Source organism: Natator depressus, chromosome 7 (genome assembly GCF_965152275.1).
Source record: "Natator depressus isolate rNatDep1 chromosome 7, rNatDep2.hap1, whole genome shotgun sequence".
Classification (NCBI taxonomy): Eukaryota; Metazoa; Chordata; order Testudines; family Cheloniidae; genus Natator; species Natator depressus.
Window position 1 is genome coordinate 19250172 of NC_134240.1, and position 26177 is coordinate 19276348.

Genomic DNA, 26177 nt, shown 5'->3' on the forward strand with positions numbered 1-26177 from the left:
TGTAGTCCCTAAGGGCCACTACCACAATCCATCCTCAGTGAGGGATTCATGTGGTAGAGGGGGACACTATTCAGTGGCACAACTCCAGCGCTGTAGCTACATCACTGTACTATAGATGCTGACTACAGTAACAAAAGGAGCTTTTCCTTCGCTGTAGTAAATCTACCCTCGCAAGAGGCAGTAGTTAAGTTGATAGAATAATAATAATCATGTTTATTATTGTAGTGCCTAAAGACCAACCCAGAATGGGACCCTAGTAGACATGGTACTGTACAAACAGAATAGCAGCCAGTCCCTGCCCTATAGAGTTTACAACTTAAACATACAAGACAGACACAGGTTTACATGATCATGCACTATTTTTCCACACCTGTATTAGCAATTAGAACCCAGGAAACTTCAGATCCACAGCACAGACCTCTTCCACTTGAGATAAGGTGGTAACTGGTATCAGAAAAGGGACATGACACACACTTTGCTGGTGGTTTACACAACTACTTGTGAGGCAGCAGTGAAAATTTGATACTGGGACTCCTGGGTTTTACTACTGGCTCTGGGAGTAGAGTGTGGTCCAGTGGACAGCACAGTCGAGCATTTCGCTTTGACATACTTTCTTTGAATGACAGGGTGGATCAGAGAATGAGACTTGGATCTGTAATGTTAGCAACCTGGTTTGTTTCCGGTATGCTCAGTAATAAGACTGTGAATTGCAGAATTGACCACAGTCAGTGGAAGAGGTAAGCCTAGAATTTATGATCTCCTGCCAACTATACCTAGGCTATAGGATATTTCAGGTGGGAATCTCTGTCTCACGCTCCCATCCTCACCACCATGGCCACCAAAGCTACTCCAGAGGGGGAAGCGGGCTGAGCAAGACACAGTACTGCCAACACTTGCAATTTTATCTCCACTCTTGTAATATGTCCTATTTTGCGTAGTACCCCAGCTGCGGGAGCTATGTTGCCAACTCTCGCAATTTTATCGTAAGCCTTGCAGCATACAATGTTCTGCTCATGGCCCCAACTTGTGAAGACAACTGATTACAAGACAATCTCAGGTCTCATTTAAATGAGAACAGTAAGTCCCCAGCCCTCAGGGCTGCAGAGAAAAGCATGAAAACGTGACTGGAGTGTAGCCTAAAGGTTCAGAAACCAGCCACCCCTGACCTTCCGCACTGTTAAATCTCATGATTGTTCGGGCTGGCAAAGCTGGAGATGGGGTCTGACAATGCCACTTCCACAAGTATCTCAGCCCCTAGCCTGCCCATGCTCTAGCCCAGGGTACACCCTGCCCTAGGCCCCGGCCTCCCCGCCCGCTCCCTTCCAGCCCCGGCCCTGGTCTGCAGCAAGCCTCCCCGCTCTCCCAGCAGCCCCTCCTACTCGATCCATGACTCGACGCTCGGCAGCGGCGCCTCGGCCGGGCCCCGCCCCTCCCTGCTGTCCCGGATGAACCCGCCTCACTCCCTCATCGCTGGCTCGGCGCTCGTCCTGCCCGGATCCCGGGCCTGAGCCCCTAGCGCCGCCAGACGCGGCTGGGCCACGGCTTCTCACGCCCCGCGCGCCCGGGAGCCGCCTGCTGCCGCTGCCCCTGCCCCGCCTGAGAGCTGAGGTGAGACCCGCCCCGGAGTGGGCTCCGAGTCCTCCCCAGCTCCCGCCCGCCGGGCTGGGCTCCCGGTGAGGCGGGGCTGAGCCCCTGCCCGCACCCCGGCTGGGGCGCGCGCCTCTGCCTTGTGCCGCAGGGCGGGGGGATTCCCCGCTCGCTCACGGGAGTGGGCGGGGCCGAGTAACGGCTGCCAGGCCCCAGAGTATTGTACTCCCCCTCCCGCCTTCCCCTTCGCCCGTTGCAGTGGGGTGAGCTGGGGGGTGGGGTGCTGACGTTGCTGCCTGCGCTCGGCTGGGAGCGCCCCGGTGCCGGGGAGTCAGGGCTGAACCCAGGGCGGGGGTTCTCGTAGGCGGGTCACCTGTTCCTGGCAGAGATCCCCCAGCGCGTTTCACGACTGCCAGGCTGTCCCGGTTTGGGTCGCGGCCGGGTCACTTTACATGCTCATCACGCACCCAGTCGGGTGTGGCGTTCCTCGCTTCCTTTCACAAACTGGGGCAGTGTTGCTCTGCGGTGTTGGCCGCGCCACCCTAGAGGTGGCTGCATGTCAAGCCTGGTGTGGAGTTCGGATGTGTACATTGTTCTGGGAATGAAAAGTGTTACCTACAAGTGAGATGATAGTTTTTAAAGTAGCTTTCTCATGTATCGAGATGTGAATATCCGAGATAAGAGGTGATGAGAGCATTAGGAAGGAATTCCAACAGCTGGGAGCCAACTAATGGCATAACAATATCTGGGACAAAGCAATGTAATGTACAGGCAGGGACATAAACAGAAACTAAGTTACAGAGTAGGAAGGAGTTAGAATCAGATAAAGAATAATAGATTAAGCCCTTTCTTGAATACAGTGGAGCAGGTCAGGAAGTTATACTACAAACACATGTTGGACCAGATCTACCTCCTTCCTCGAAGCAGACCCTCAACCAGGCTCCCTCCCCTTTAGGTGTGCCTACCTTCCTGAGCTACTCTTCTCCGCAATAAAGATCCTTCACTGTCCTATTCAATTGTTTAATACATTGGCTTGGCGTCAGTTCAGGGCAACAGCACCCGTATTTCCCCTCAGTGATCCAGCAAATGCACCCCACACTCAGGCTTCAAACCCCTGGCTGACACCTCTTTTGGGTGGAGACGCATGTCTCTGTCCCTTCTCAGGGAGTATTTCCACGCTGAACAGCCTCCCAAGTACCTCCTAGGAAACCCACTTCACCTCCATTGTCCCAAACGGTTCTTTGACGTTCCTAATATTTCCCCAAGGTTTACATTAGTCAGTCTCCTAGAAAATTTACATACAATCATACAGTAACAACACACAAACAATTGCATTTTTATACAATGGATCCCAAAGATATTAAACTTAATTAAGATTTAACTTAATTTCATTACAGTGTATCCAGGAAATTGTCCTCTGTCACATTTGGTACTGCTAAAAATATTTACCAGAATGCTTCCAGCATTCCAAGCATTCTGGGTCGACACACAATTTTATTTCCTTTAGCATTCCTTGTCATTCTTCATAGACGTTTCCTTCTCAAGTGAAGGAGCTTATGAGAAACTTGTGTGTTACGCGAAAGTATTGCCTGAAGGAAGGGTCCACTTTTTCCACCCACAAAATATTTGAGGGTCCTGTGCACCATGTGATATGAAGAGGTGAAGTAGTGATTTAGTCCAGTGGTTCTCAACCAGAAGTATGTGTACCTCTGGGGGTACGCAGAGGTCTTCCAGGTGGTACACCAACTCATTTAGATATTTGCCTAGTTTTACAACAAGCTACATAAAAAGCATTAGTGAAGTCAGTACAAACTAAAATTTCATATAGACAATGACTTGTTCATACTGCTGTATATACTATACATTGAAATGTAAATACAATATTTATATTCCAATTGATTTATTTTATAATTATATGGTAAACATGAGAAAGTCAACAATTTTTCATTAATAGTGTGTTGTGACACTTGTATTTTTATGTCTGAGTTTGTAAGCAAGTAGTTTTTAAGCAAGGTGAAACTTGGGGTTATGCAGGAGAAATCAGAGTCCTGAAAGGGGTACAGTAGTCTGGAAAGGTTGAGAGCCCTTCAGTCCTCTGTGGAGCAGTGTTCTAGGCTATAACTGGGTTATTAAAAGTATCAGTATTAAAAGATCAGAGAGAGTTACTGAGTTAAAACTGTTCATCCTGTTTAAAACTGCTCTGTGGATCTCTTTCAGAGTGCTGTTTTGCACAAGCTACAAGGGACGATGGCACTTTCTTTTCATTAGCTCAGTTGCCTCATCAGACATAATGCTACTGAACAGCATATTGCTGTTCCACTGCTGCTAAGACTTGGGGGACAGCAGTATCCCACGAGTGAACAAAACACCATGGCATCAAGCTATCCTCCTCCATTTGATGACCCTGTGGAAGTGAGAGAGGGTTTTCTGTGTCCACTGTGCCTGAAGGATCTGCAGTCTTTCTATCAGCTTCAGTCTCACTATGAAGAAGAACACTCAAGTGAGGACAGAGATGTCAAAGGACAGCTCAGAAGTAAGAGTCATGACAGCAGCTTTAACTTCTGCTCTGTAAATTCCATACAGTGAAAAATGTTTAAGTTGTACGACAGATTCGTAAAAGCGTCTCACCTATAAATTTCACTTCACTAAAATATTGATTAAAATGAGTTAGGAGTGGGGTTGGTTTATGTGTAAATGGATTTATGCCAAAGAATAATTACTGTACAATTTCCAACAGAAAGCTTCAAAAATGTTTTCTACCTTGCTTGCCTAACGTTAGACACCTAAATAAGTGGCTTGATTTTCAGGTGCCTAATTTTATGCACCCAAGTTAGAAAATGCTGGCTTTTCACTTTTGTGAAAGTTGTCAGTACATGGATGATTTATAGTGTTAGAATTAATAGCAGTTTTCCTTGTAACTTCCCTGGGCATAATGTCAAAAATTGACTGGATTTGTCAGCTGACTACAATGTGGATGCCTTGAACTTGTCAATTACACCCCTTAATTGTTGGGTGCCTTGAGTATATTTATGCTGGATTTCTGTTCTGTTTAGATAATCATACTTTTCCATTTTTGTGATGATAAAAGATTGTTCTTAGCTTTTTGTTCATATATACTTTCATTTTATGTGTAGAGTAAAATGTGCAGAAACAGTCTTTTGAGTGTTTTTCTGGAAAGTTGCTTAATTGTTTTTCCTTAATTTTGAATTTTTATCATTTGTAACTATAATTGACACTGCCGCTTAAAAGGACACAGATTAAAAGCCATATATTCAAACAATCTTTTTTATTTAAAAACATTGCTTGTGTTACTTTTAGACCATGTTAGATTATTAAAATTCAGTTTTATAAATCTGATTTACTTTTCACCACTTCAGCGGCTTATTTGCTTTTAGCCATTCACTCAATTTGGACAATTAAAGTAGACTAGTCAGTTTCGCTCTTGGGGTTCTTGTGCACTAGCACAATGCTGTAGTATTGGAATTGCAAGCACCACTCTGTAATATTTAAACCAAAACAACAATATTCTTTTCATTGGTTTAAGAAAAAGAGAACTTGTGTTAGGTTTTGTTAGCTCTCCTAACTGTTTTTTTGCTTTTAAACAAAAAACACCTAAATTTTGGGTTCTGCTATCTCAGTAGTGTCCTTTTAATAGAAAATATAATAGTCACACTTTTTCAAATTTTTCTTTAATTTGCATTTTTAAGGATGTTGTTTTTATCTGTCTACTTTGTCATAGTTATTCATGTCAAGCCATATCCAGTAAAACTCACCCTAGCGTAGAAAACAACAAAATTGCTTTTATATTAAGTGGGGGAGTAGTATTCAAACTACACATCAGAAATATTTCTAAGTGATTTCTTGGTGAGTGTCTTAAATGTGGATGGATAAGACTATCATTTATATATGCTCTTTACATGGGCCTGTGTTAATGTACTATGTTTTTTTAAATTTAAACTTTTATTTGTTTTTATTGTGGGGGTGGATGTGAAAGTGGATGTGAAAGAACCTTTTGTCTCTGATAGTCATGAGGAACCCATACTTTTCTTGTTTTTGTCCAACCTTCAAAGTCCCCAGGGTACCCCGCAGCTCCCAGCCGACGTGGGAGGCAGGGGGACCCTGCAGCTCCCAGCTGTCGCAGGCTGAAGTCATGGAGGTCTCAGGAAGTCACAGGCTTCCGTGACCTCTGTGAGAAAAGTTTTGCCTTATCTATGAGATCAGGAATGAGATGGGAGATGGTTTGCACAGTAGGAAATGGATGGAGGAGATGGGTCTATGCCATTATGACTGAAAGGAGAAGTGGTCCACAAGAAAAAATGTCTAAACCGGATTATATCTTCACTCGCGTTGAGTAGTACCTAACTCCTCAGGTAGCCCTTTTGACTGTAAATTTTAACTGAGATGTGCTGGGTAACTGATAACAATGAGGAAAAGTACAGCAGGTTTCCAATTTGCATGTATCCCATGACACATTAATATACGTGTTAAACTTTTTATGACAAATGGTAGTACCATGCAATCACATAACTTTTCTATCTTTAGTAGATACTGTATGACAACTATTGAAGTGCATTATAATGTTACTATTCACTTTTCACTTATTATATATTATTTGTGTGACAGATCTGTATCCTACAGTATTGGTTAGAAACTGCCAGATATTAGCTTGATAGTAAATAGATATTTCTAAACATGGACTTTACTGGAAATTCACAGCTCAAGAGACTGGAAAGCCTTTAACAAAGGCTTTGTTAAACAAGTGGAACAAAGGCTATTTATGTAAGTTGGTGTAAATCAAGGCAGTTTGTGTAGGGTGGTGTAAATCAGTTATGCCAGTGGTGAAGCTACTAAACCTATAACCTGAAGGTTAAATCTGGCCAAAGAGAAACTAAGTTTCCCTCCCTTCACAGACAAAGAAATAAATAGTGGCCATTGAGGAGCTGCTGGTCATGCTAACTCAGGCCCCTGTCTACAATCATATTGAAACTATTTAATATATGTGCTAGCAAAAAGCATTCAGGAACCAACAGTGTTGAATTATCATATTCTAACCCTTTGACTCCAGTTCCTTGAACAAAATAATCTTCACAGATTTCCCTCCTCACTGTTTGCATATGCAGATTTGAGTTGTCTCTCTATGAAGATATCAGAGTAGCAAAGACTAAGATGCTAATGTGGTTGTACAGCACCTATCATGATATTGTCCAAGTCCATGACTAGGGTTTCTAAGGCTTTAGTAATATAAATAATTTAATATCCACTTTAGTGGTACTGACCTGATAAAGAGCTGTGATTCACTAAGGCAGGGGTTCTCAAACTTCATTGCACTGTGACCCCCTTATTACAACAAAAATTACTACATGACCCCAGGTGGGCCTGAGCCCACCCAAGCACCATTGCTTGGGGTGCAGGGAGGCGGAAAGCTTGAGCCCCACCACCCCGGGCAGGGGGGTCAAACCCAAGAGCTTCAGGCCCAGGCAAGGGGCCTGTAACCTGAGCCTTGCCACCCAGGGCTGAAGCCCTCAGGCTTCAGCTTCTGCCCTGTGTGGTGGGACTCAGGCTTCAGCCCCAGGCCCCAGCAAGTCTAAGCCAGCCCTAGTTACCCCATTAACTTGGGACTTCTTATAGAGCCTTTCACCTGAGGGTTTCAAAGGTCTTTATAAACAGAATTAATAAACATTAATATTAGCCACATGTTGGCTCTGGCTGATGCTTAAATTATTCTGGATGACTTCATCAAGGGAAATAATTTTTATTTTGTATACTTTTTAAATTTCAAAAGTGCCTGTCTCTGAGATGTGGTAGTGCAGATGTATGGTGTGTAGTTTGGAGTGGCTGTGCAATTAGAATGAGCTACTCCCTGTGTCCTGCAAACAAAACAAAAACCAAAACTGCTAAAAAACAAAACAAAAAAACCCTTGGGGCTAAAATTCAAAACTGTAATTTCTTAGTTTTCTCTTTAACTGTATAGTTATCAAGTATTCTATCCAGAAAATGTTCTAGAAAAGTTCGTTTTGTTTTTTGAACAGTAATTGTGGTAAACTGGAGACTGTCTCATCATTAAAATGTGAAACAGGGATTTTAGTCCTGATTTTAAGTGAAAGTATCAACGTAACCTTAATTATAGGATTGCTACTAATGCCCATCTGTAATATGCTAATAGTAATTGTTTTCTTATTTAATTGGTTGGACTAGTGACTGTAGCTCCTCCTACAGCATAGGCAGTGGCTGGAAAGTTAAGGTTGGCTCCTGTCTATCAAGAGTTGTCTTAAAAACAGTATAAACCCCTAGCAGCCCCCCTGATCTGTGGCACACCCTCTTAGTTATTGCCAAGAGCCAGGGGATAGATTTGGTGACACACTTCAGTAATATTAGAAATGAAGTATGTCTAGAGGAAAGTCTTGGGTGTCAGGACTTCTTGGCTGTATTCCTAACTCTGCAACTGACTCTGAACCTATGTGAAACTAATCCTCTGTGCCTCAATTTAACCATCTGTCAAATGGGGCTAATCATACCTGTGACCTCAACCCACAGCTGTTATGAGTCTTAATATTTGTATAAAGTGCTTTGAGATCCTTGGAAGCAAGGTGCTTTAGAAGGACAAAATGTAATTATTGCTAGCTGGTGGATAAATGTGACACTTGTTCTGTTTAAAAGACTATATGTGGGAGGGTCTGCAGGCAATTCACTGCAGTGAACAGTAACTTCCACATAATAGGCTGCTTACCTACACTATAATAGCTGCTAAATGAATCAGACTTGTGTGTTCTCATATCTAGTACTTTGTCCAGTGTTTTAATTTCACAGATTGCTTGAAAAATAAGTCTTTGTCAGGGTACACTGTATTCCTGTGAGCTGCTGGTAATTGGGAAGATGGTTTAACTGGCACATTAATATTCACACCAGGTTGAGCCAAATAAGAGAATTTGACCAATATTATCATAGTACTTACAGTGCTTTTCAACTTCAGAGCTCTTTGCGTTCAGCTGATTAATTCTCATAACATCCCCATGTGTCAGTAGCTAAGTATTCCCATATTTCTACAGAGACAGAATACTAAAATGCCTTGGCCAATATCTCAGGGGCAAGTGTGGCAATACAGATGAAGACTCAGGAATTTCAGACTCCCAGTCCTTTGCTTGGTCCACTGGACCAGGGGTGGGCAAACTTTTTGGCCTGAGGGCCACATTGGGGTTGCGCAACTGTATGGAGGGCTGGGTAGGAAAGGTTGTGCCTCCCCAGACAGCCTGGCCCTTGCTCCCTAACCACCCCCCTCAGAACCTCTGACCCATCCAACCCCCCCTGCTCCTTGACCCCTGACTGCCATGACCCCATCCACACCCCTGCCTCTAACCGCCCCCCCCCCGGGACCCCACCCCCTATCCAACTCCCCCTGCTCCCTGTCCCCTGACTGCCCTCCTGCAAACCTCCTCCCCATCCAACTGCTCCCTGTCCCCTGACTCCCATCATCCAACCTCCCTGCCCCCTTACCATGCTGGAGCCAGCTGCACTGCCTGACAGGAGCGGCAGGCCAGAGTGCTGGCGGCGCTGCGAGGTGAGGCTGCAGAGGAGGGGGGACAGCAGGGGCGGGGCTGGGGGCTCAGAGGCTGGGCAGGGTAGGACGATCCCTCAGGCTGGAGTTTGCCCACCTCTGCACTAGACCATGCCCCTCTCTCGGTAATATTCATCTCATGTGAAGTAGTCTGGTAGAATTCATTAATATTTAAAATATGTTCACTATTACAATATTGCTAAATGTCATCTTTTTACTTGTGGGTTTTTTGTGTGAATTTACAAAGAATGTAACTAAGTACTGCGAAGCAATGCCATTTATAAGCAGAATATTCGAAAACAAAGGTACTGCACTATAGATAGTTGTATGTTCAAGTAGCTGCCTTTATAATGTTTAATGAAGATAATAAGGCATTTGCTGATCGTTATTTTGTAGCCTTCCTTAGGGTTGGGTTAGTAAGTTGACTTTGGACAGGGTTCTCTCCCTTGAAGCTCAATCCTGTGAAGTGCTGAGTAACCTCATCTCCCAGAGAAATTACTGGGAATTGAGAGGTGCTCAACACTTGCAAGGTGTGCACCACTTGCAGGATTGGACCCCTGCAATGATGTTTTAGTCAACAGTTCACTATTTAGATTAATTTCTTTGCATAATTTTCTGTCATCAAACACTGATGCTAGTGCTGAGCACCTGTAACTCCAGTTTATCAACAGGAGCTGTGAATGCTAAGCATCTCCTTATGTCCAGCCTCACCGCTGTCTGACATAAGTATGGGGATGCTTTCTGGTTCTGTACACCAGCCCAGCTTATTTTTATGAAGGAGGAAAACTATTATTGTTTTAAAGGAAATTGAATTATGCTAAATGAGCAGATGAAGTTTATAGTGGCTTCAAATGACAAATGTTCAGGGACTGATTGCTTAGTGTTCGATCTGTTTTTCAGATCTAGTCCAAAAGGCCAAAAAAGCAAAGAAGAAGCTATTGAAACGAGATGGAGATGACCGAACTGATACTGGGGCGCAGGAGCGATACGAGTCTTTCAGTTATGGTGGAGTAGATCCATACATGTGGGAGCCCCAAGAACTGGGTAAGAAAACAGGAAAGCCATGTGTAGTACGACAGGTTTTCTGTTAATTTACACTCAGTACAATCCAATTGATTTCATTGGAGTTGCACAGATTGTAAGTCTACATAGAATTTGGTCCACTGTGTAGAGAGCTGATGCCTTGTGTATTGTTTTATTAAACTATACTCAGGCTCTTGAGTAACATTTTAGAAAATAGATGTGTTACTTTGTCCCTGAGCTACTAAGTATGGATTCAGATTCAGATTTTCTCAATATTTCTGTATTGCTTGGATTTGAGTTTGTGGGGGTGGTCCGGGGGCCCGGCACTGTTAGAGACAGGCCTGCTTGGTAAAGCTCAGGTCCATATCAAAGACTTATTTAAAGTTCAAGGGTATCTTGTTTGGACCTCGAACTACTTCTAATATCATTATTGGAGACTGCCTCTTATGCTGTATCCTGTTGTTATGGTTACAGTTTTATGGGGCATTTTTGCTGCTGGGTCGTGGGATGAAATCCCACAGGACTGATGGCAGACCTACACCTCTGGAACTCAGTCCCTTTGGTCTGCCAGAGCCTAAGTTTGGTGAGCTTCATGGTGTATTGTACTGTTCAGTTAGGCTTTGAATGTTTTACTCTTTCAGCAGCAAGGCATAAGGAATTTTTGTCTTCAGAGAGACCCATATTTTGTATGTGATTATTGGCTTGCACTAGTATGAGGAGGTGAAGTGACAGATGCTGTTTTATATTTATAAACAAATATTTGTAGTGTAACTTCAGCATTGATTTCTTGCTCCATCAATAGTGTTACAGGAAAAAAGTAATTACTTCATGATTTGTCCGTGTATCTGAGAATAAAATATGAACCAGAAGAAACATCTTGAGCAGTGTTGAATTGCACTTTTCTTGAAGTGATTATGCAGTTTTGATTTTTCTTATGTATTTGGCAGTCAGATTTTAAAATCCTTGAAGATTAAAAAAGGGAAGTTAGAAATCTGAAAGAGGAATTGCAGTTGCATACATTTTTAATATCTGTTTGACAGCTTTATTCCCAGTTCCAGTGGTAGTCAGCAAATGAAAAGGAAGTAACTCTTACATTTAGTAAGCTGTTGTTGACTGGTAATTGAGGGATCAAGAGAGTAATAGCAAGAGGTTTTTTTGTTGCTTTTGCTGTCTTTAAAGTAATGCTTGTAATTTTAGTGGTAGAAATAGAGTGCTCCGTTTATCACTAAAGCCAGTTTGCAGATAAGAGGTTTAATCTACAATTATATTCAAAGCAGTGCTGTTAAAATACAGGATTCCAATCTGTCTTTAAAATTCCATTTGAACCTGAGTAGCAAACAGTGAAAAGAGATTAAAGTTTCTTTTAAACTGACATTTACAAGGTTATGTGACTGAAGCTGGGGACTTTCTTAATCTGTCTTTTCTGACCAGGTGCCATGAGGAGTCATCTTTCTGATTTCAAGAAACACCGAGCAGCTAGAATTGATCATTATGTTGTTGAAGTCAATAAATTAATAATCAGGTTAGAGAAGGTAAATTTGTTACTTCTTGTTTATTCCTGTGAATGTATAGAAGACCTGATGTAAAACCTTGTTTGAATCTGTAATGTGCACAATTTGTGTAATGCCCAAATTGTTTCAGAAATGTTGAAGGTTTAATCATAAATATTTTGTCTCCCATACATTCTCCTTTTTGGCTCTCATTTTCTTGTGTGTCCTGTGCTTGGCCTGGTCCTGTACTAAGAGCTCCATTTTCAATTTGAGTTAATGCCCCTATTCCATGTTGTCCATTATACTTTTAAGAATTTCTTCTTCTCAGTGGGCCAAGCGCCATCCCTTTACTATTTTCTTCTAGTTTTGCAGTGCTGAGCTCCTCTCTCATACTGTCTGCTTTCATATTTTTGCACCAAATCTTTTATTATTCATATTCTGTTATGGACCCTGTCTCGTAGCTCTAGTTTACTTGTATCTTTTCATCGGCACAGTGATGATGGGTGCTGTAGGGAGAATATACAAGAGCAATCTGTTGTATTCATCAAAGTTAGTGTGAGTCCTCAGGTCAGGCACCTGGCTTACGTGTGTCATGTGCTGTTTACACCAATGTTGCTGTAGAAATAGTGGGGAAAGTACAGGGAGGTTGCTGTAAAGGACGGATTACCTTTTTAGTACATAAGAGAATGCTGTCAAGACTGAGCAGTCCAAGCTGTTAAAAATGCCATTCTTGAGGCGTGTAAATATTGTCTTATGAGAAGCATGCAGTTGACCTGATTAACTCCTCTGTGTGTCCTTTGCCAGCTTACGTCATTTGACAGAACAAATACAGAGTCAGCTAAAATAAGAGGTTGGTACACGCTTACATCAAACTAACTTTCCTGATGTTTCACACCAGCTGATAAATGGATTTCGTGGTGGTTCTAAGGTGGGGTGTTTTTGTGTCTGTTTCCCCATGAACAGCTATAGAGAAGTCTGTTGTGCCTTGGGTCAATGATCAGGATGTACCGTTCTGCCCAGACTGTGGCAATAAGTTCAGCATTCGGAACAGACGTCATCACTGCCGCCTTTGTGGGTCTATCATGTGCAAGAAGTGTATGGAGCTTGTCAGCCTTCCGTTGGCGAGTGAGTACAGTGGGCAGATGTGAGTTACTCCTGTCATCCTCTCTTTGAGAACACCAACTAAAGGGGTTCAGCTTTTTCCATCTGAGCTGCTTATGTCTGTTTTCATCAAAGGTTCCTATCTATGATTCTCCATTTGGTATTCCCAGTTCCCAAGATTTCCCAGTGTGGTGCAGTTGAATTTCTTTAATATTGTAATTTTTCATTTCTGTAGCATCTTTCCAAGGAGCTCAAAGTGCTTTATAAACATTAATGAATTAAGCCTTACTGCAGGCTAGATAAGTATTAGACCCAGGTAAACAGAACTAGAATCCAGATCTCTTGGTTCCTAGTGATGTGCTCTGACAGCTACACCATGTCTTCTCCTAGCAGCTGTAGCACCTGGTAGCTTTGACTAAACAAGACAAATTGTTGCTGCAGCCCTTATATGCTGGTCTGCTAGCACTAATGACTATTTAAGAGAGCAGTGGGAAGAAGACAGATGGATAGTGCTCTGCGGTGGTCAGCTATCAAGTCTGTAATGAACCCACTAACACTACTGTGACAAAAATACTATCCTCCCTTTTATGTGGATTAGTTCACAAAATCACTTGATTAACATTGGTCTTGATCATACAGTCATTTTAATTTATTCTCCTCTGTGTCTTCAGGCCCGTCCTATAGTTCCAGAGAGGAGCTGTGATAACTCTGGCTAATTATTAATATATAAATAATCTTGGTAATTATTATTGGATATGAGAGTCTTACAACATAAGGTCCTCATCTATCTGATTAGCGGCTTGCTAATCTGATAAACTGCTTATTTACAAAGGGATGTAGGATGTCCCAGTAGCTAGTTCCTCCTCCCTAACAAGGTGGTTTCCTCTCCAACATGTGTAGAACATGTGTATCAATTTGGTTCCAATGAGAAACTGGAAATATTCATTCCCTTCTGCAGTGGTTCTCAGACTTGTACTGGTGACCCCTTTCACACAGCAGGCCTCTGAGTGCGACCCCCCCCCCCATACATTAAAAACTTTTTTTTTTATATTTAATGCTGTTATAAATGCTGGAGGTGAAGCACGGTTTGGGGTGGAGGCTGACAGCTTGTGACCCCCCACGTAATAACCTCGTGACTCCCTGAGGGGTCATGACCCCCAGTTTGAGAACCCTTGGCCTTCTGGGTATTACAGAATCATTTGTTTGTGTGTGTGGTTTTCAGGCAAACTCACCAGTGCCAGCAAAGAGGCCCTGGCCTCTCATACTAGTCCAAACTCCTCACCTAACAGTATCCATAGCTCCCGCCGTGGCAGCATTAGCAGTGTAAGCAGTGTGAGCTCAGTTCTGGATGAGAAGGACGATGACCGAATCCGCTGCTGTAGGCACTGTAAAGACACCCTACTCAAAAGAGAGCAACAGATTGATGAGAGAGAATACACACCGGATATTGTGAAACTCTATGAGGTAAAATAAAACCTATTACCTCCTCAGGGTGGGTGTGGAAGATGGCATAGAACTATAGGTGGTCCCTGCCTTATTCTCCCTCATCTGACTTCCCTTATCCGTGGACCATTCATTGTTCACCATTCTAGGAGAATGGAATACAGGATGGTGTTATCTGTCCACTCGCTGGGATCTAAATGTACGTAGGGCTGTGTAATAATTGGTTCCTTCTCCCTAGCCTGATGAAGAAGCATCTCACTTTGTGACCTGTTTTATTTCTAATCATCTAGAGACAGTAGTTTTGAGGTGACCCCCAAATTCTGGTCTTCCTCAGCTGGGTTGCTCATAAAATGCATTTTAAAAGAAATGTGTATGTGCATATTTGTGTGTCTGCACTACATTAATGGATTGTACAGAATCTATGCCTTTTGCTTTTAATTGTTTCTTGTATGGGGGCTGGAGGGCAGGTGGACAGGATGGCTCAGGAAATCAGTAATAGGCTATGACAGGAGCCTTTCAATTCTAGGTTATGGGTTCAAATACAGTCCAAGCCATTAGTGACTGAAAGTCATAATCTGATGGCTCTTTGGTGATGGCTGTGAAATGGATTGACGGGTTTTAGTTCCGTTCCTAGTGGCTAGATGTCAATAGTTAGTGCTAATTGGTCCTCTTGTCAGCAATCTCAGCAGAGAGGCCAAGGACTGAAGAAGTCATGATGACAGATATACACCGTCAGCCCTAGAAATGGTCTCTGAACTTGGTTCAGTGGTGGGGCAGTGTAGGGAAGCTTGCTGTGCTACTGCACATACTGCGTTTATTGTGTGGATAAATAGAGGACCTCATTGTCCCAGGTAGTCAATTTGAGAGCATTCATCAGCACTAAACTCTCACATGCACATGCCCCAGATGAAAGGTTTATGCCATACAAATGTCTGGTTTTTTTATGTGAGGAGAGTATGTGTATAGCTAATATCGGAGAACTGCATTTTAATCTCTTGATTTTATTGATTGATTAAACAAGAAACTCCGGCTTTGCATGGAGAAGGTTGACCAGAAGGCTCCGGAATACATAAAGATGGCAGAATCATTAAAGTAAGCCTGTGTGATTTTCTTGCATGTGTTTTTCCCCCTAAAAAGCTGTTTTTAATACAAAGTCTACAGTAATTAAAACTGGCAACCTGTTCTCTATTGAGATTTGAGGACAGTCAGATATTAGACACTGAGATTTCATTATAGCCAAATATTAGACACAGCTCAGTGGCTGAAGCTAAGCTAGTAAATGTGAATGACCTAAATTATTAAAGCATATCTTAGAGTTGACAGGTTTCATCTTTAGCTTAATTCTGGTGAGATTTCAGATGACAGTCTGAAATGTCTAAAGCTAAATATAAATATCTCATCTAGGTGGCCTGGAGAGATACTTTGTACATCGATGTGATGTACCAGTGATGTTACATGTTTGTGAAAATGAGGGGAGGGTGTTAGGTAGAGGGTTTGAATCAGTGAATGTTTATTATGCAGTATGAGTGAAATTCTGGCCCTATTTAAGTCAGTGGTCAGAATTTCATCTGAGAAGTCTGCATAATACTTTACAGACAAATACAATAGATGCTATCCCAAAGGGCTCTGACTTTACGCTAGCTGTGGCAAAGGAAGAGGTTCTCTACTGTGTAAGAGGAGGTCTGCACAGTGTATGATCAGTATTAGGACATGAGTTATTTCATTGAGTAACAAAGGCTTCAGGGAATGACAGTGCATTTTTTATTTACAAAGCATTGGATCAGCACTGGAAATTGAGCTAAAAACAAACATTTTAAGTTGGGTTCTGAAGGAGGAGAAAGAAGCTGCATGGCAAATGGATTCAGGGAGACCATTCCAGTGAAGGGGCAAAGTGGGGTATTAAGTAGGGTTCCCCTTTCAATGATTTGAACTCACCTTATCTGGTGCAGTATGTTGTCTTGAGTTGCTCTGAAGACTTTAGAGGATCGTTAGTGCAGATAACTGGGTGAGCATGTCGGGGTTTTGCTCCCAGATACAGTGCTTCTAGATGGAAAGTCATCTTTTTGACTCTGTTGTCTTTATCTTTGTGAAGAGCATTGGTTATCCTCAGGAGGAAGGCTGTATAGAACTATAAAGTGTGATGATTATAATACCCTCTCCCTATTTACTACTATAAAATTTCAAAAGCCAAATGAATTAATTTATCATACTAATAGGCACTTCCAGGAGCTCCTCTTGGGACATATTCTCTCATTCAGATTGACTTATTTTGTGTGTCTGTTGTCATGCTTAGACTCCTCACAAGGCTATATTTGTATTCTCTGGTGGCACATATTAAATGTAAAGTATAGGGTAAGACCTCACTAACTTGTGCTAATGACTGGGAGACCCATTTCGGATCCTAGAATTTTTGCAAATTAGCGAATAAATTCACAAACTGTCTGACAAATCAAGGCTACCACATCCCTGTGTGTGCTCAGTTTGTTTATTTTGGCAAGTATAGTTATGCTTTATTATTAAATTATATGGCCATAGCACCCAAAATATTGTAGGCACTTTCTAAACAGAGTGATACAAATTTAATTATTTATACTAATAATACAAGCTAAACGTTTAAGTCTAATTTTAAAAAATGAGTTTCAGTAATGAGATCTCACTACCACACTTTGCTATTACATCTGTACAGAAAATTGGTGCGAGACTAAATTTTTTAGGGTTGTGGATTAGTGAAGTGAGATATGATACCACAATATAGTCTGTAGTACTATGTCCATCACTAAATGAAGTGTCAAATGTGTTGCAATGCCAGTTATTTTGAGATTCAATTATTTAAAAAGGCATGTTAGCATTTGCATGCATCTTTCCAAAAAGCTATTTGCTTTTTTAATACAAGGTCTACAGGGAAGAAAATGGGTAGTATGTTGTTTGAGACTTCATTACACCAAAATGTTAAGTACGCAGCTCAATCGCTGAAGCTAAATGTAAATGTCCTGAATTACTAAAGTATATCTCAGAATTGACAGGACTCATGCTTTCCTTGATTCTGGTGGGTTTTCAGATGCTTGTTTGAAATGTCTGAGATTTGTGTTATGTTGGATCATTTGATATAAAATTAATTCAGACTAGTATAGTCACTTTCTTTTTTTCTTTTCTTTTTTTTTTTTTTTTGCATAATGTGTAAGATATGAAAATGGGTGGGGGGACCCTTCCTTCTTAGAAATCCTTACTGGTTATATTTTGTTCAATAAATATAAAAAGCAAAATGCTAGGAAACTACTGTCTGTTGATGTTTATCATTTCTTCATGCTGATTGATAATTGTCCTGATTTCTGACCAACTCAAGGAGAGGATAGCTTTGGTATCACTGTTTTACTTCAGTTTAACAAAATAAACAAATATGCCATTAACTGTACATATGTATGTACACACACACACACACACACACACACACACTCTCAATTCACAGGACATTACACATAAAGATACAGCAGTTTTTCTTCTGCCTGTATTAAAATATAGGTACTATACATGAGTTCATAAAATCATACAGTAAACTCTTCTGTGAAACATTAGCATTCACAAATTAACCATTGTCTTCATTTTTGCAAATGAGAAATTTTTCACTTATGAGTTTAACATAGAACATTCACCCTGAAATCTTATTAGCTGCAGTAGTCCTTTTATCTGACAGAAGAGATAAGTAATATTAAAAGGCCTCCTGTTAATTCTTACTATTGCATAGATTGCTGGCAGGACATAACTTAGTGTAAATGAGGATGTGTTTTCTTTCTTTCTTTCTTTCCTAGTGCTGGGGAGATGACCTACAATCTTGAACATGCTAATGACCTGAGGATGGAGGTGCAGAAAGTGTATGAGTTAATAGATGCTTTAAGGTAAGGAACAAACTGTTGAGAGAGATTTCTATAACTGTTTAGTGGATGGGTTAAACTAGAGACACAATGTTTGAAATTGAAATGTACTGTACTTAATTTAATCAAACATAGAAAAAGAAAAATCACCTCTTCTAATAGAGTTTGTGAGAATATGAAAAAACAAACCAAAAAACCAGTCATGCTAGGTCATGAATCTGCTATACGCATAGCACCTCTGTCTACTTAACGGACACATTCAGCTTCATTTTCAGTTTTAAAAACAAGTTTAAATAGTATTCTTGTCCTCCCTATCCATATTTTGTAGTTTTACAGGCTCACTTGCTAATTTGTAAGAATATTTGTTTCCCCTCTTACTGTGTGAGCTCCACTCACGTGGGAGATTAACTATAGTGAAAGTGACTATACATAAAGTGCTGCCAAAGGCACGAATTAACCAATTGAACAATATTTTTCTGTAAACTTTTTCAGTAATCTTAGGTATTAGTTGAAGTAATTAGGGCTGTCGATTAATCGCAGTTAACTCACGCGACTAACTAAACTTTTTTTTAATCATGATTCATTTTTTATTGCAATTTTAATCACCCTGTTAAACATTAGAATACCAATTGAAATTTATTAAATATTTTTTTGTTTTTCTACATTTTCAAATATATTGATTTCAATTACAACACAGAATACAAAGTGTACAGTGCTCACTTAATATTATTTTTATTACAAATATTTGCACTGTAAAAATGATAAACAAAAGAAATAGTACTTTTCAGTTCAGATCATACAATACCGTAATGCAATCTCTTTACCGTGAAAGTGCAACTTACAAACGTAGATATTTTTTTTTGTTACGTGACTGCACTCAAAAACAAAACAATGTAAAACTTTAGAGCCTACAAGTTTCACTCAGGCCTACTTCTTGTTCAGCCAATCACTAAGACGCACAAGTTTGTTTACATTTATGGGAGATAATGCTGCTGGCTTTGTATATACAACGTCACCTGAAAGTGAGAACAGGCGATCGTATGGCACTTTTGTAGCCAGCATTGCAAGGTATTTACGTGCCAGATATGCTAAACATTCGTATGCCCCTTCATGCTTTGGCCACCATTCCAGAGGACATGCTTCCATGCTGATGACACATGTTAAAAAAATAATTCGTTAATTAAATTTGTGACTGAACTCCTGGTGGGAGAATAGTATGTCTCCTGCTGTTTTACCTCCATTCTGCTGTATATTTCATGTTATAGCAGTCTCAGATGACCCAGCACATGTTGTTCGCTTTAAGAACACTTTCACTGCAGATTTGACAAAATGCAAAGAAGGTACCAATGTGAGATTTCTAAAGATAGCCACAGCACTCGACCCAAGGTTTACGAATCTGAAGTGCCTTCAAAAATCTGAGAGGGATGAGGTGTGGAGCATGCTTTCAGAAGTCTTAAAAGAGAAATACTTTGATGGGGAAACTACAGAACCCAAACCACCAAAAAAGAAAATCAACCTTCCGCTGGTGGCATCTGACTCAGATGATGAAAGTGAACGTGTGTCGGTCTGCACTGCTTTGGATCGTTATCAAGCAGAACCCCTCATTAGCATGGATGCATGTCCTCTAGAATGGTGGTTGAAGCATGAAGGGACATATGAATCTTTAGCACATCTGGCCTGTAAATATCTTGCGACGCCAGCTACAACAATGCCTGTTCTCACTTTCAGGTGACATTGTAAACAAGAAGCATGTAGCATTATCTCCTACAAATGTAGGCAAACTTGTTTGTCTGAGTGACTGAACAAGAAGTAGGACTGAGTGGACTTCTAGGCTCTAAAGTTTTACATTGTTTTCTTTTTCAATGCAGTTTTTTTTGTACATAATTCTACGTTTGTAAGTTCAACTTTCATGATAAAGAGATTGTACTACAGTTCTTGTATGAGGTGAATTTAAAAATACAATTTTTTTGTTTTTTATGGCACAAATATTTGTAATAAAAAATAAATATGAAGTGAGTACTGTGAAATTTGAAAATGTGGAAAACATCCTAAAATATTTAAATAAGTGCTATTCTATTATTGTTTAACAGTGCAATTAATTTTTTTAACTGCTTGACAGCCCTAGTAGTAATATATTAAGAAAAATCATGCTTCTGTCTGAATGTAGGTTGACAGTGTGTCTCTAACACCTGGATCTTATTTTGAATTTTTCTTACTCTTGGCCCTTATTTTTGTACTAATTCACTGTATGCGTATTCTGATTCAGTAAGAAGATTTTGAGTCTAGGCTTGAATGAAGAGCCTCAACCTCATCCCAAAACTCTACAACTTCAGAGAATGATTAGATACTCAGCTACCCTTTTTGTACAGGTAAACAAAGCATGAGTTGCACATATGTGACTCTTCTGCTGCGTTCTCTTCATAAGCAAAAATTGGAACCATGATTAGACTCAAATTACGTATTGGAGAAGAATAACTTTTCAGACTATTTAAATGGTGAATATCCTGCAGTCTGACCTGATGAGCCTTTTAAGGCTTTCCCTTGGCATGAAGATAACTTGTGTTGGAAACCTAATACTGTACGCTTGTGCAACATGTTTAAACGCTCTTCTTGAAGTGACAGCATACTTTACACATCTAGTTTCACCAATTTTTGCTTATTAATATTTTAAGTACCAATATTATAGAAAACTAATTTATTTTTTTTATTTTGTAAGCTAAACTTTTCAGACTTTCATTAATTCTGAGGCGATATTAGACTAAAATGTGTGCTCCATAGACCGATTATTTCAGAATAGTGTATATTCGTACCAAGATGTGCTTTCATTATTTTCCTGAGCATTAAGTTGCTGCAGGGAAACTTTTTTCTGTTGAGCATTGGTTTGTGGTATAGAAAAGTTGAGAAACACTGCACTAGATCACCTTACTCTTTAAATAGAGTTTCTGTTTTTGAGTAGGCTAAAAACCTGCAGTTTATCAGTAGTATTTTACTATTTATACTCTTCTCTAGGAAAAATTGTTGGGTCTGATGTCCCTGCCAACCAAAGACAAGTATGAAGAACTGAAAGAGAAAAGAAAACAGGAGATTGATAGAAAACTGCACATGGAAAAACAGGTGACGATGTGGATCTAGCTTTAGCTGCGTTAGGACCTATTCCTGCAGTCACACACCTCTATTAGTTACTCATTTAGTACTCCATTGTGCCTCAGTGTACGTCAGTAACTGTTCGCAGCACTGGACTTTGTGTCTCATTTAGCCTTTCAGGAACTGGCCCATTTCTCTATGGATCCCTGTGGAATGAGGTTTTGGTATTCCCTGGAGGGAGAAAGGGCATGTCTTGTGAGGAGAAAGGAGTCAATAGCAAAGAGCGGGCTGGGTATGTCTTGGGGTAGGAGTAGAGAGAGGAATGAGAATCCTTTTCTTCAATTCAATGCATTTCCCTGAGGGAGAACACATTTGCCCTCTGGTCTAAGATTTAATGTATATGATTTCTGTAGGTTTCATTATATTTATGACTCCTTTAAATTAATACTGTGTGATAGTCCATTACAAGAGCATCTGTTAGAGACAGGCTTGGTCAGTTTAATACCCAAATCAAATTAGGATTGCTCTTTGCAGTCTCATCAGGCACGTTTTTCAGTAAGTGCACACAACCTTCAGTGAAGAGGATGACAGTTATATACTTTATATATAAACACTACTGCTAGTGTAGAGCAGGAGAGGGTTTATGTAGGCAGCTCTGGTGGGATTTGAGTTGATTTGTGAAACTCCTAATCAACTCAAGGAAAAAACCATCTAGTTTATTGTTAGGAACTCCGGCATCTTCTGAAGTGTGATGATTGCTTCTCTCTGGGATGTGCTCATGTTGTGAGTTTGGATGGGCACATCATTGTATGATCCAGAAGTATCTCCATGTAATTGGCCTTCTGAACTCATTGCAAATACTGGGAAAAGGTATTTTAACCCCCACTACTAACAGGCTGTTACTGTTTGAGGAACAGTATATTCTGCATAATACAAATACTGCCCCAGGCATAACTGCAGGTCAGAAGGTCTGTAGGAACCTGATCTTAGTTTTTGGGTGGAAATTACTGAGTGTAGATTTTAAATTGTGGCTCTGAGTTTTGTCTTGTTTGATCAACACAGAACCCAAGAGTGACACCAAGACAAGCCTCTTAACATTAATATCTTATTTGAGCCCTGTATATTCCTCCAATTGTAGTAGAAATGGGTAAAAATCTGTTACGTTGCTCCTATAATCTAAATAATGAGTCACAGAACAAAGTAGTGCAGTAATCCTCCCTTTTTGAGATACTTGTGCATATTGCCCAGTTCTGAAATGGACACTGTCAACTTTTTAAAATTACTTTAAAAAATATTTCATGGAACAACCTTCAAATAGTGCACACTGAATTTTTTAAAATAGGGTTTTCTTGGTCCTTTGATGTTTGAGTTTTTTCAGCAAAGGGGAAACTGACTTGATACAAATGCTGTCAACTGCACAAAATAACCTAAAAAGTGACTAACACTTTTCAGTTACAATAATCTCAGGTGTTGGAACCATATAGGCACAGAAATTTCAGGCAAAAATGGGAGTTTAAGTTCATGGGTCTCCTTTTAAATCTTGTCTCTGCTAGGCAACACTTGAAACACAGAGAAGACTGGAGGAAAAGCAGAAAGATTTGGCTTCCAGATCCACAGCTGCACCCAATGGTGAGGTACCTTATCCAAAAAGAGGCACAGTAAAGAAATCTGAAGGTTGGTTACCTACGTCTAGCTTACCTCGCCAAAGGGAAATAGCTGACCCACTTCTTCAGCAGATTGACAATATTACATCCTTTATTAAGCAAGCAAAGGCAGCTAATCGGTTAGATGAGGTCCGTATGTTGCAAGAGAACCTGCGACAGCTTCAAGATGAATATGATCAGCAGCAAACTCTGAAAGCTATTGAGCTTTCTAAAAGGCAGGCAGAGGAGGAAGAGATGCAGAGGGAGCAGCTTCAGGTCCTTCGTGAGAAGGAGTGGGAAAGGGAACAACACAAAGCAATGTCTCAACACTCAAGGACACGTTCTCTAGACTTCAGAGAAGTGAAGCAGCACCAGCATGAATCTGGAAAAGAAAACCTGAACCAGATAGCACATGCTTTGGACTTAGATACCACTCAGATCAAAAGCAGCCCAAGTTCTAAAACTCCGTCTCCAGATGCTGTCCAGGAACAGATAACTGAAGAGAACTCAGTCTTCCCAACCAAACCCAGAGATGCCCCACAATACATCAGAGAGACCGAGCAAAATCAGACAGTGTTCCTAAACCCTTTTGAAGATGAGGCAGATACTAGTCCAGTAGAAGAAGACCCTGCTAACACATTGGCTGGTGACAGTTCTCAGGTGGTTTCTTTGCCCACCAAAGCCCTGCACAGTGATAAAAAAGAATATAATCCATTTGAAGATGATGAGGAAGATCAGCAAACAAATGGGGCAACTGTTTGTGCTCCAAATCCCTTTGAAGATAATGGAAATCCATTTCAAAAGTCTGTGAATGCTCAGAGTTCTGGTAATCCATTTGAAGGGTTGTCTTCTACCAATCCCTTTGAAGTTGATGATAATGAAATCTCAGGAGAGGACATTATAGAAGAAGAACTCCTTCTCCAACAGATTGATAATATCAAGGCTTATATTTTTGATGCCAAACACAGCGGACGGATGGATGAGGTGGAGGTACTGACAGAGAACTTAAAGGAACTGAAGCGCACATTAGCAAAGCAGAAAGAGAAATCCAATTGCTGAAGCAATAATATGTTCACATAAAAATAACTTTATAGTCCACTGTTAATGCTGGAGGATGGAGCAGACTGAATTTAAAAATAAGGAGCACAGGTTACAAGAGGGAAGGATGAGAAGAATCTTGAATTTTGTGCTATGCACTTTCATTTAGGTCTTTCCACTACTATTTGGATTGGGAGAATAAAGCTGAATATTCTATTATATTATTCTCAAACATGTTTAATAATACAAACTTTGAACTTTGTCACAACAACATTTTTTTAAATTGTTGATTATCATCACATGCTTATTTCTGGGCAAAATGGGAAAGTGCTAATAGGGAAATAGATGATTCAAAAATATCTGACAATGCAGACATCAGTCTGCCATCTTTCCTTCTTCCTTTGGTTTTGTTGCAATATTATAGGTCAGCCTTTAAAACTGGACTTCCATTAATAAGTGACCAACGTTATTTTCTAAAATTTTTGTGCATCAGATGTTACCTGTGAAAATGACACCGGGCAAGTTGTTACAGGCTAGTTCAACTGCCTTATTGTGCTACAAGAAAGTGCTGTTAAAAAGCAGGCTGCTATGATTTTTTGAGCTGCAGAATATAAAAGCTACAGATCAATTTGTGCAATGCAAATATGTAAAGGGATTTTTAGGGATTTAAAAACAAATTTGATAACTGATCTCATAAGTGGTGTGTTTGAGATTTTTTTTTTAAACATAAAAGCCTTGTATACTGCCATTTCATTTTCCCATATGTTTTTTTTTTAAGCTGCTGCCATTGCACTGGCCATAAATTGCAGAATAAAAGTAGAGGGGTCTGAGCTGTGTTCAGAGGTGAATAGTTTTTATAAAAATAAACATCTAACTCCCTCTTTCCAGGAAGAAAGCGGCAATACCACTGCAAAATAATACATTAGGGAAAACCATCCAATTTCGAATTCCTTTTTTGGAACCTGCGCATTCCTTTGTAAACTCTGGGTGACAGAATGATCATGTGCATGTTTTGTGAGACTGGAACCCTGTTTACATAGCACTTAGGGAACAGAAATCTTGTTTGCAATGGAAAAGCCGCTAAACTGGAATTTTGTGAAAAAGTTGAAGGACAAAGTTTGTGGCTGTATAATGCCCTTCAGTACTTCAGTTTACTACTTGATTCACTTCCTTTAAAAGAGTGTGAATCTACATCAGTGAATCAAACTTGATTGCCTTACGTAAAATAAGGTTGGATGTGTTTTAAGCGCCAGGTATGAGCCTTTGTTAGGATCCACATGAATGAAGGTCATCACTTTTGAAGTGTGAGTGCCCAAAGTTGGTCACCTAAATCTTGATTTGGGTACCAGAATTTGCTTCAATGGAAGATGCATGTGCCTGCATCTCTGAAAAATTAAGCCACTCTTGTTTTCTAAATCTAGGTTTAGGTGCTTAGCTTTAGGAACCTGTGTTTGAAAGTTTTGGCCTAACTGTGTGTGTATAATTTTAGATGAAATAGAGCAAATGGTTAAAACAGACGATGCTAGCACTAGCATGCAAATTTTATTGATCACTGAATATGAAAATGCAAACTCTTATGTGACAGAACAATGTTTGTAGTTTTGCCTGAATAAGTTATGTATGCCTTTTTAAAATCTCAACAGGCATAAGTAACGTTACTGCCTGAAAGTCAAAAGTACGCTCTTTAAGCTTCGTTTCATTCTGAGTAAAAGCACAGGGAGTAATGCATACCTTCCTGTAAATATATAAAATTTCCTTTAGTGACTTTAAATAGTAACTGATTGTGGGGAGGTGTTTCATGGCATGTCTTGGAAAATGCACAAGTGGTGCTAGCACCAGATTGATTAAAGCAGGTTAGATGCATGTCCCTGTAGCTTTGAGATTAGTCAAGGCATGGAATTGTTTACATTTTAAAAGCATAACAATTTAGCAGTTATTCATTTAAGGCAAAACTGTTTCCTGTACCAAACCAGAACTGGCTCCTCGGCTGCAATCCAAAATTTATTTTGCTCTCAATTTAAGAATAAAAAATGGTTCCGTGGCTTCAGTTTTTTACATTGGGAGGTGAGGGGAGAAAGCGTGTTCCTTTGTTGCAAATATCCTGCATTGTTTGTGTTTTACAGTCTAATACACTAAAGTATATGTATTGTACATGTAACAATGTATTTTTACAAGCAGGTAAGATGCTAGTGTACCTCACGAGCTCAATCAATGTTAAATGTGATAGACTAGAACTCTTAACAGTAAAGGTGATCTCCAAAGTGAAAACCTTATCTGTATGTGGACTGCTGTGGAGATCACACTATAAAGCAGAATGAAGACTTCCTATTGTCAAATAACTAGCATT

The 26177-nt window shown here is 40.3% G+C and overlaps 1 protein-coding gene across 1 annotated transcript; it reads left to right on the forward strand.

Annotated features, from left to right (window-relative positions):
• The first annotated feature begins 1461 nt into the window (after positions 1-1461).
• RBSN (rabenosyn, RAB effector) lies at positions 1462-26177 on the forward strand. Its single transcript, XM_074957590.1, has 12 exons — positions 1462-1608; positions 3805-4120; positions 10040-10183; positions 11594-11694; positions 12457-12502; positions 12616-12777; positions 13976-14217; positions 15218-15288; positions 18003-18089; positions 20332-20434; positions 21075-21179; positions 22703-26177. Exons 2-12 carry the CDS (start codon positions 3958-3960, stop codon positions 23849-23851), a joined length of 2373 nt encoding a protein of 790 aa, XP_074813691.1. The 5' UTR covers positions 1462-1608; positions 3805-3957; the 3' UTR covers positions 23852-26177.